Below are 12,026 nucleotides of genomic sequence, written 5' to 3' on the forward strand. Positions count from 1 at the left end.
GAATAAAAAGGAACTTCTTCAACCCGATAAAAGGAAAAACGTTTGAAAAACTACAGTTAACTTCATATTTATGATGAAAGTCTTTCCCCTAAGATCAGGGACAAGACAAACATGTTTGGTCTTTCTACGTCTGTTCAACACTATACTGAAGGGTCTAGCTAGGGCAAAGAGGCAAGAAAAAGGAAAAATAAAAAGACATCCAGATTGAAAAGGAAAAGGAAAACTATCTTTGTTCATAGACAATATGATCTTATAGGAGTTCTTTTGAGAAGTCATCTACTCTTTCTGATGATGAGGTGATGGCAAATGTTTCCATTTACAGCCATTATGTCAGAACCTTAGTTTGGATACAAGCTTTATGGATTCACAAAAATTGTTTTATGGCAAACTTAACAATGTGCTTAACCAACTAAAAGTATTCAGAACTTAATATGCTATAGGAAAGTAAAACCTGTGTATTTTGCATCCAAGAACTTATTATTCCATGCTCCAATGAAACACTCTATTAACTTCAGCTAAATAGGCTAAAATTATTTTGGTTGTTCTCAGCATACATGTTATAAATAATAATCAATAGACTAATATCCAAATTAGTCCAAGTCAATTTAAGACAAACATTTGTTCCCTTGACACAGCATAGAGCAAAATGACTTTGATATTTAGCGTATATTATTAAATACCAAAAAATTTAACTAAAATGGTGTTATATTCATATTACAAATGAATGTTATATTTTACATTAGACAACATAAATCAGTGTTCCTTTGGATATAAATTCTAACATTGAAAATTTAACGTATTTTGTGTAACCCATACAGCAGGGATCAGGAATTTGGAATTTCAGTATTAACCCAGGCCTCCAGCTGATCTGCTACTGCTGCTGAACCTCCATTTCCAGTAACTGAACCCTTGATGCCAAACCAATTCTTTTTTTTTATATATTATTACCCTTTTTTTTTCTTTAACATCTTTATTGGAGTATAATTGCTTTACAATGGTGTGTTAGTTTCTGCTTTATAACAAAGTGAATCAGTTATACATATACACATGTTCCCATATATCTTCCCTCTTGCGTCTCCCTCGCTCCCACCCTCCCTATCCCACCCCTCTAGGTGGTCACAAAGCACCGAGCTGATCTGCCTATGCTATGAGGCTGCTTCCCACTAGCTATCTATTCTACGTTTGGTAGTGTATATATGTCCATGCCACTCTCTCACTTTGTCAGAGACTACCCTTCCCCCTCCCCACATCCCCAAGTCCATTCTTTAGTAGGTCTGCCTCTCCATTCCCATCTTACCCCTAGGTTCTTTATGACCTTTTTTTTTTCCCTTAGATTCCATATATATGTGCTAGCATACTGTATATGTTTTTCTATTTCTGACTTACTTCACTCTGTATGACAGACTCTAGGTCCATGCAACTCACTACAAATAACTCAATTTCGTTTCTTTTCATGGCTGAGTAATATTCCATTGTATATACATGCCACATCTTCTTTATCCATTCATCAAATGATGAACATTTAGGTTGCTTCCATGTCTGGGCTATTGTAAATAGAGCTGCAATGAACATTTTGGTACATGACTTTTTTGAATTATGGTTTTCTCATGTTATATGACCAGTAGTGGGATTGCTGGGTCATATGTAGCTCTATTTGTAGTTTTTTAAGGAACCTCCACACTGTTCTCCATAGTGGCTGTATCAATTTACATTCCCACCAACAGTGCAAGAGGGTTCCCTTTTCTCCACACCCTCTCCAGCATTTACCGTTTGAAGATATTTGATAATGGCCATTCTGACTGATGTGAGATGATATCTCATTGTAGTTTTCATTTGCATTTCTCTAATGATTAATGATGTTGAGCATTCTTTCATGTGTTTGCTGGTAAGCTCTGTATCTTCTTTGGAGAAATGTCTATTTAGGTCTTCTGCCCATTTTTGGATTGGGTTGTTTGTTTTTTTGTTATTGAGCTGCATGAGCTGCTTGCAAATTTTGGAGATTAACCCTTTGTCAGTTGCTTCATTTGCAACTATTTTCTCCCATTCTGGAGGTTGTCTTTTGGTCTTGTTTATGGTTTCCTTTGCTGTGCAAAAGCTTTGAAGTTTCATTAGGTCCCATTTGTTTATTTTTGTTTTTATTTCCATTTCTCTAGGAGGTGGGTCAAAAAGGAGCTTGCTGTGATATATGGCATAGAGTGTTTTGCCTGTGTTTTCCTCTAAGAGTTTCATAGTTTCTGGCCCTACATTTAGGTCTTTAATCCATTTTGAAATTATTTTTGTGTATGGTGTTAGGGAATGTTCTAATCTCATACTTTTACATTTACGTGTCCAGTTTTCCCAGCACCACTTATTGAAGAGGCTGTCTTTTCTCCACTGTATATTCTTGCCTCCTTTATCAAAGATAAGGTGACGACATGTGCATGGGTTTATCTCTGGGCTTTCTATCCTGTTCCATTGATCTATATTTCTGTTTTTGTGCCAGTACCATACTGTCTTGATTACTGTACCTTTGCAATATAGTCTGAAGTCAGGGAGCCTAATTCCTCGAGCTCCATTTTTGTTCTCAAAATTTCTTAGGCTATTCGGGGGTCTTTTGTGTTTCCATACAAATTGTAAATTTTTTTTGTTCTAGTTCTGTGAAAAATACCAGTGGTACTTTGATAGGGATTGCATTGAATCTGTAGATTGCTTTGGGTAGTAGAGTCATTTTCACAATGTTGATTCTTCCAATCCAAGAACATGGTATATCTCTCCATATATGTGTATCATCTTTAACTCCTTTCATCAGTGCCTTATAATTTTCTGCATACCAGTCTTTTGTCTCCTTAAGTAGGTTTATTCCTAGATACTTTATTCTTTTTGTTGCAATGGTAAATAGGAGTGTTTTCTTGATTTCACTTTCAGATTTTTCATCATTAGTGTATAGGAATGCCAGAGATTTCTGTGCATTAATTTTGTATCCTGATACTTTACCAAATTTATTGATTAGCTCTAGTAGTTTTCTGGTAGCATTGTTAGGATACTCTATGTATAGTATCATGTCATCTGCAAACAGTGACAGCTTTACTTCTTCTTTTCCGATTTGGATTCCTTTTATTTCCTTTTCTTCTCTGATTGCTGTGGCTAAAATTCCAAAACTATGTTGAATAATAGTGGTGGAAGTGGGCAATCTTGTCTTGTTCCTGATCTTAGTGGAAATGCTTTCAGTTTTTCACCATTGAGGACGATGTAGGCTGTGGGTTTGTCATATATGGCCTTTATTATGTTGAGGAAAGTTCCCTCTGTGCCTACTTTCTGCAGGGCTTTTTATCATAAATGGGTGTTGAATTTTGTCGAAAGCTTTCTCTGCATCTATTGAGATGATCATATGTTTTTTCTCCTTCAATTTGTTAACATGGTGTATCACGTTGATTGATTTGCGTATATTGAAGAATCCTTGCATTACTTGATCATGGTGTATGATCCTTTTAATGTGCTGTTGGATTCTCTTTGCTAGTATTTTGTTGAGGATTTTTGCATCTACGTTCATCAGTGATATTGGCCTGTAGTTTTCTTTCTTTGTGACATCTTTATCTGGTTTTGGTATCAGGGTGAAGGTGGCCTCGCAGAATGAGTTTGGGAGTGTTCCTCCCTCTCCTATATTTTGGAAGAGTTTGAGAAGGATAGGTGTTAGCTCTTCTCTAAATGTTTGATAGAATTCGCCTGTGAAGCCATCTGGTTCTGGGCTTTTCTTTGTTGGAAGATTTTTAATCAGAGTTTCAATTTCAGTGCTTGTGATTGGTCTGTTTATATTTTCTATTTCTTCTTGATTCAGTCTTGGCAGGTTGTGCATTTCTAAGAATTTGTCCGTTTCTTCCAGGTTGTCCATTTTATTGGCATAGAGCTGCTTGTAGTAATCTCTCATGATCTTTTGTATTTCTGCAGTGTCAGTTGTTACTTCTCCTTTTTCATTCTAATTCTAATGATTTGAGTCTTCTCCCTTTTTTTCTTGATGAGTCTGGCTAACGGTTTATCAATTTTGTTTATCTTCTCAAAGAACCAGCTTTTAGTTTTATTGATCTTTGCTATTGTTTCCTTCATTTCTTTTTCATTTATTTCTCATCTGATCTTTATGATTTCATTCCTTCTGATAACTTGGGGTTTTTTATTCTTTCTCTAACTGCTTTAGGTGCAACGTTAGGTTGTTTATTCGAGATGTTTCCTGTTTCTTAAGGTAGGATTGTATTGCTATAAACTTCCATCTTAGAACTGCTTTTGCTGCATCCCATAGGATTTGCGTCATCGTGTCTCCATTGTCATTTTTTTCTAGGTATTTTTTAATTTCCTCTTTGATTTCTTCAGTGATCTCTCAGTTATTAAGTAGTGTATTGTTTAGCCTCCATTTGTTTGTATTTTTTACAGATCATTTCCTGTAATTAATATCTAGTCTCATAGCATTGTGGTCAGAAAAGATATTTGATACAATTTCAATTTTCTGAAATTTACCAATTCTTGATTTGTGACCCAAGATATGATCTATCCTGGAGAATGTTCCATGAGCACTTGAGAAAAGTGTGTATTCTGTTGTTTTTGGATGGAATGTCCGATAAATATCTATTAAGTCCATCCTGTTTAATGTATCATTTAAAGCTTGTGTTTCCTTATTTATCTTCATTTTGGATGATCTGTCCATGGGTGAAAGTGGGGTGTTAAAGTCCCCTACTATGAATGTGTTACTGTCGATTTCCCCTTTTATGGCTGTTAGCATTTGCCTTATGTATTGAAGTGCTCCTATGTTGCGTGCATAATTATTTACAATTGTCATATCTTCTTCTTTGATCGATCCCTTGATCATTATGTAGTGTCCTTCTTTGTCTCTTGTAATAGTCTTTATTTTAAAGTCTATTTCATCTGATATGAGAATTGCTACTCCAGCTTTCTTTTGATTTCCATTTGCATGGAATATCTTTTTCCATCCCCTCACTTTCAGTCTGTATGTTTCTCTAGGTCTGAAGTGGGTCTCTTGTAGATGTAATATATATGGGTCTTGTTTTTGTATCCATTCTGTATCCATTCTTGTTTTTGTAGCCAGTCTGTGTCTTTCAGTGGGAGCCCTTAATCCATTTACATAAAAGGAAATTATCTATATGTATGTTCCTATTCCTATTTTCTTAATTGTTTTGTGCTTGTTTTCCTTCTCTTGTGTTTTTTGCCTAGAGAAGGTCCTTCAGCCTTTGCTGTAAAGCTGGTTTGGTGGTGCTGAACAATCTCAGCTTTTGCTTGTCTGTAAAGGTTTTAATTTCTCCATCAAATCTGAATGAGATCCTTGCTGGGTAAAGTAATCTTGGTTGTAGGTTTTTCTCATTCATCACTTTAAATGTGTCCTACCACTCCCTTCTGGCTTGCAGAGTTACTGCTGAAAGATCAGCTGTTAACCTTATGGGGACTCCCTTATGTGTTATTTGTTGTTTTTCCCTTGCTGCTTTTAATATGTTTTCTTTGTATTTAATTTTTGATAGTTTGATTAATATGTGTCTTGGCGTGTTTCTCCTTGGATTTATCCTGTATGGGACTCTCTCTGCTTCCTGGACTTGATGAACTGTTTCCTTTCCCATATTATGGAAGCTTTCAACTATAATCTCTTCAAATATTTTCTCAGTCCCTTTCTTTTTCTCTTCTTCTGGGACCCCTATAATTCGAATGTTGGTGCGTTTAATGTTGTCCCAGAGGTCTCTGAGACTGTCCTCAGTTCTTTTCATTCTTTTTTCTTCATTCTGCTCTGCAGTAGTTATTTCCACTATTTTATCTTCCAGGTCACTTACCCATTCTTCTGCCTCAGTTATTCTGCTATTGATCCCATCTAGAGTATTTTTAAATTCATTTATTGTGTTGTTCATCGTTGCTTGTTTCCTCTTTAGTTCTTCTAGGTCCTTGTTAAATGTTTCTTGCATTTCCTCTTTTCTATTTCCAAAATTTTGGATCATCTTTACTATCATTATTCTGAATTCTTTTTCAGGTAGACTGCCTATTTCCTCTTCATTTGTTAGGTCTGGTGGGTTTTTACCTTGCTGTTTCATCTGCTGTGTGTTTTTCTGTCTTCTCATCTTGCTTATCTTACTGTGTTTGGGGTCTCCTTTTTGCAGGCTGCAGATTCGTAGTTCCCGTTGTTTTTGTTGTCTGTCCCTAGTGGCTAAGGATGTTTCAGTGGGTTGTGTAGGCTTCCTGGTGGAGGGGACTAGTGCCTGTGTTCTGGTGGATGAGGCTGGGTCTTGTCTTTCTGGTGGGCAGATCCACATCTGGTGGTGTGTTTTGGGGTGTATGTGGCCTTATTATGATTTTAGGCAGCCTTTCTGCTAATGGATAGGGTTATGTTCCTGTCTTGCTAGTTGTTTCATGTAGGGTGTCCAGCACTGTAGCTTGCTGGTCATTGAGTGGAGCTGGGTCTTGGCATTGAGATGGGGATCTCTGGGAGATTTTTGCCATTTGATATTACATGGAGCTGGGAGGTCTCTTGTGGACCAGTGTCCTGAAGTTGGCTCTCCCAGCTCAGAGGCACAGTGCTGACTCCTGGCTGGAGCAGCAAGAGCCTTTCATCCACACAGCTCAGAATAAAAGGGAGAAAAAGAAGAAAGAAAAGAAAACAAAACAAAAGAAAGAAAGAAAGGAGGAAATAGAATAAAATAAAATAAAGATTAAAAAAATAGAGTTATTAAAACAAAAAATAATTATTAAGAAAAAAAATTTTTTTTAAGTAAAAACAAAATGGACTGACAGAACGCTAGGACAAGTGATGAAAGGAAATCTATACAGACAAAATCTCACACAGAAGCATACACATAAACACTCACAAAAAGAGGAAAAGGGGAAAAAGTAATATATCTTGTTCTCAAAGACCACCTCGTCAATTTGGGATGATTAGTTGTCTATTCATATTTTCCACAGATGCAGGGTACATCAAGTTGATTGTGGAGATTTAATCCGCTGCTCCTGAGGCTGCTGAGAGAGATTTCCCTTTCTTTACTTGTACGCACAGCTCCCGGATTTCAGCATTGGATTGGGCCCCGTCTCTGTGTGTAGGTCGCCTGAGGGCTTCTGTTCTTCGCTCAGACAGGATGGGGTTAAAGGAGCAGCTGATTCGGGGGCTCTGGCTCACTCCGGCCAGGGGGAGGGAGGAGAACGGGGCGAGCCTGTGGCGGCAGCAGCCAGCATGACTTTGCCCCAGCCTGAGGCGCGCTGTGCGTTCTCCCGGGGAAGTTGTCCCTGGATCACGGGACCCTTGCAGTGGCGGGCTGCACAGGCTCCCAGGAGGAGAGTTGTGGAGAGTGACCTGTGCTTGCTCACAGGCTTCTTGGTGGCGGCAGCAGCAGCCTTAGCGTCTCATGCCCATCTCTGGGGTCTGCGCTGATAGCTGCGGCTCGCGCCCATCTCTGGAGCTCCTTTAAGCAGCGCTTTTAAAACCCTCTCCTTGCTCACCAGGAAACAAAGAGGGAAGAAAATGTCTCTTTCCTCTTCGGCAGGTCCAGACTTTTTCCCAGACTCCCTCCCAGCTAGCTGTGGTGCACTAACCCCTTCAGGCTGTGTTCACGCCGCCAGTCCTCTCCCTGCGCTCCGACTAAAGCCCGAGTCTCAGCTCCCAGCCCCCACCCTCCCCGGCGGGTGAGCAGACAAGCCTCTCAGGCTGTTGAATGCTGGTCGGCCCCGATCCTCTGTGCAGGAATCTCTCTGCTTTGCCTTCCGCACCCCTGTTGCTGTGCTCTCCTCCGTGGCTCCGAAGCTTTCCCTCTCCACCACCCACAGTCTCCGCCTGTGAAGGGGCTTCCTAGTGTGTGGAAACCTTTCCTCCTTCACAGCTCCCTCCCACCAGTGCAGGTTCTGTCCCTATTCTTTTGTCTTTTTTTTTTCTTTTCTCTTTTACCCTACCCAGGTACGTGGGGAGTTTCTTGCCTTTTGGGAGTCTGAGGTCTTCTGCCAGCATTCAGTGGGTGTTCTATAGGAGCAGTACCATATGTAGATGTATTTCTGATGTATCTGTGGGGAGGAAGGTGATCTCCACTTCCTACTCTTCTGTCATATTCCTGCTACCTTCCCAAACCAATTCTTGATCAAATCCAGAATTTAACCCTTACTTACTATAGGAGCTTCTTCGGGGTCCTATCTCCCCCGAAGCCTTGTCTTCTCAAGCTGGACACTATATATCAGATTGAGTTTTTAAATAGCTTTTCAAAGACCCCCTAATGTCTAAAGCAATGACTCTGAATGCCAGAGCCACAGCTTGGGTATCCACCACCAGTGCTCCAGCAATTCCTAGAGCCCATTCCAGAAATGGCCTGGTGTGGCCTCCCCAGATAAACTAAGGTTCTGACATAAAGCCTGTAAATGTTGGAAGAATTTGCCAACACATCATCCTTATAAATAGTAAATAACTTCACCAAAAAAAACCTATTTCCATGTTAAAGGTAGAAGAAGGAGTTTGAAAACAGATACAAAATTTTCAAAAATATAATTTTATACTTTTTCAGGTAATCATGAGTATAAAGATAGTTGTGATTATAAAAGGGAAATTCACATAAGTCTCATACATTTACATAGTTATATAAGAACTTACTTTAAAAGTGTATACACTATACATTTTACATTGATTTAATGGGAGTAATCAAATTCCAGAAAATGAAAAAGTACATCACTAATTCCTTTAGAAAGAAAATGTAAATAAGCTCACATATTTTAACTTCAGGAGACTCAGTCAAATAATACATTTCTTAAGATCAATTAAAACTACGGTCTTCAGATTTTCTAGTTGCCTTCTTACTACTGATACAACACTGAATGGTATTTTATCTCTATAATAAATAATAAAGATAAGTAATAAAGAACAATTATTACCTGTGAATAATCTTTGATAATATAAACTTTAGGTACAAGAACTATTTAAAACTTTATTATGATATCAGAATTAGATTTCATTTTTAAACAAAAACTATGTCATTAAAAGTAGGTATCAAACATTTGAGTAATTATGTACTTCTATTCCTAACTAATCATTCTCCAACAGATATAGACCTAGTGTGAAATACTTCACATAGATGGATTACAATATAGTTGGATTAAGTCACCACTTGTTCTGGGTGAATTTAATATGTGGATGTTTATAACACAGGAAACTAATTTGAGAATGCTAGCCAAGCATTATGTAATGAACTTTATAAAACTAACCCTTTGACAGATTGAGTAGTAATGCTCAATGTACAAAACTATTTCTAAATCACTCTTGATGGTTTAGCAGGGGATCCCTTGTATAAAGACTAAATTTTTGAAAAACAGTGAAGACTTGCAGGTCCCAAGTTAGAATATCAACTAGAAGTGGGTAAGCTCCTTGAATGTTTGAATCTCAATAACTTAAGGGTAGCAAATGCTCAGTATATACTTCTTGATTATATAAAGCACTCTTTAAAATAAAAAAGGAATAATAATTAGGTATACGAAGTTTGAAAATTATGAAATAAACATACAACATTGGAATTTACATCTAAGGCTATCTGACTCCAAAGTCTGACTCATCTTTCCACTATTGCATTTTTTCTTTTCTTCACTTAAATAACTTACATAACTGAATTACGAAAGCATTTTAAAGATATGTTTGCATTCAAAAGAGATCATAATCTCAAAATGCTGGTTGAGGTACAAGAAAAATAAGTAAAAATAAGTAAACTGTGAATACTAATTCATCTAGAAACACTGCAAGAAGCAGAAACGTGAAATAAATGTGGGAGGGATGGAGACAGGGAGAAAGGGAGACACAAAGTAAATGCTGAAGGGGATACTGGGAGAAGGGAGGGGAGGGACAGAGAAGGAAGGAGAGGAAGGAAGTAGGGAGGAGCAAGAGGAAGAAGGAAAGGGAGGCAGAAGTGGGGGGGGGAACTGCATCTAAATCAGTCTCTCTTCTAGTCTACTGGGAATAACAACAAAAACAGTATTTTCATTGTGTAAGGTATATCCAAATATAGGAGCTGTTTATTTCATTTACCTCAACCAAATGACAAAATAATATACAAGTAAAAGAAAAAGAGAAAATACATTAATAAATGAGAAAGGTAAATTTAATAATTAAAAAAATATTTTAAAAAGAGTTGCTAATAATGCTTCTATTTAACCAGAAAACAACAAAAATTTTATAATTAAAAAATATATAAATATGAAGACTAGTCACATTTAAAAACTATAACCACAAATCTTTAATTAAAACATAATGTTTCCATTTACTTCCAAAGCTTATTATGAAAATTTTAGTACAATATAGATATTAAAATTAAGCTATGAAAGCAAAACTGAGCTATAAAATGACCTGTGATTTTAATGGCATTTAAATACAGGTAAAAAGAGGATCAATAAAAGCTTCTAAACAAATACAACTTTATTTTTCTTATTTAGCACTCAGTAATTAAATGAGTAAATCTGAAGCCTATGAGAAAAATTTAAACATTCCTTGCATTCTATTACAAGTACTGCATAATTTTATTAATAGCATTAACTACTGAAAAATAGTTTCCATTATTTTCAAAAAACAAAACAAAAAAAGAAATACTTATTACACAGTTTGGTAATTAGTCTATTTTGGCTTACTTTAATATTTTTAAAATGTGAATTGGTCTAAGTGTAATCATTCCACCACTTATAAAGATAACTTTCAAATGATAAGAATAAAAATCACTAAAATAAACATTTTTCATAATTGCATCATACCTTTAGCTACAGCTTCTTTATATTTCTCTTTGGCAGAATTCATTTCTTTTATTAATTGTCTATAGCTTGTTTTTAATTTCTCTAATTCTGTCTTTGTGACCTGTCAAAAAAAGAAATGAAAAAAAACTTTTTAATGCTTAAATTTATTTCAGTCGAGAACCTAAATTCCAAAGCATTAACAGATGCATATTTTACTGCTTATGGGGCAGAGGTGCTCTTTAATATACAATTACAACCAATAAACTAAAATTAGCTTAGAAATCGGTGATAAATTCAACAGCATATGAAAAAAAAACATTTCTAAAAAGAAGAGCAGATCATGAAATAGTGCTGTCATCATCTAAAATGTAAAGGCCAGGGGCTTCCCTGGTGGCGCAGTGGTTGAGAGTCTGCCTGCCGATGCAGGGGACACAGGTTCGTGCCCCAGTCCAGGAGGATCCCACATGCCGCAGAGTGGCTGGGCCCGTGAGCCATGGCCGCTGAGCCTGCACGTCCACAGCCTGTGTTCCACAGGGGGAGAGGCCACAACAGTGAGAGGCCCGTGTACCGCAAAAAAAAATAAATAAATAAATAAATAAATAAAATGTAAAGGCCAATAATTAATTGCTGTGTACAAAAATATTTTCTCTAATAAAAAAAAAATTTTAAATACTTATTTTAATTATACAGAATAACTCTGAGCTGTCATAATTCACAAGTTCTAACATGATTTTTTTTTTTTCACACTGTAACATCTCTGAAAAGATACATCTAACAATCATTGCTGGCCAGGCAGCAATCATGACAGTGGTCACTGCATGCACACATGAACTTCGTTATTATTTCTACCCAAAAGCTAGACAAATCCAAGTCTTTGATTCTGTCGTCAAAAAACCATAACAAGCATTTGAGAAAAAAATGAGTCTTAGATTGTATCTAAAAAACTTCTAATAAGCCTTCTGGAAGAGTATGAAATCAGCAGCATTAGAAACTTGCTAAAGGGGCATAAGAAACTTGGAAGAAAATCCCACAGTCCACTTTAAACAAATTCTGCACCACAAATGTTCTTGACAGCATGGAGGATTGCACTGTGTAAATAAACAAAAATATCTACAACTATGATATAGATATAAATGAGTTCAAATCATTCCCTTTTAAAAAGAACCTCACTGGTTAACATTTTGTTTTTAATGGACTTTACCTTTTAGAGCACTTTTAGTATCACAGTCAAATTAGCACAAAGTATGGAGATTCCCTACTTGTCTTTTACCCTGATTCATGCACAGCCTCCCTGATTATCAACATACTCCACTAGAGTATGTTTGTAA

General features: G+C 36.8%; 1 protein-coding gene across 3 annotated transcripts in view; it reads right to left on the reverse strand.

Annotated features, from left to right (window-relative positions):
* Nucleotides 1-12,026, reverse strand: part of FER (FER tyrosine kinase) — a 470,748-nt gene that overhangs the window by 364,995 nt on the left and 93,727 nt on the right. For all 3 annotated transcript variants that reach the window (XM_082836311.1, XM_082836310.1, XM_082836313.1), the window contains one exon: nt 10,720-10,819. In XM_082836311.1, coding sequence (XP_082692437.1) covers nt 10,720-10,819 — 100 coding nt within the window. The remainder of the gene's footprint in view (nt 1-10,719; nt 10,820-12,026) is intronic.

The sequence above is a fragment of the Leucopleurus acutus genome (genome assembly GCF_964270905.1).
Source record: "Leucopleurus acutus genome assembly, chromosome: 3".
Taxonomy (NCBI): domain Eukaryota; kingdom Metazoa; phylum Chordata; class Mammalia; order Artiodactyla; family Delphinidae; genus Leucopleurus; species Leucopleurus acutus.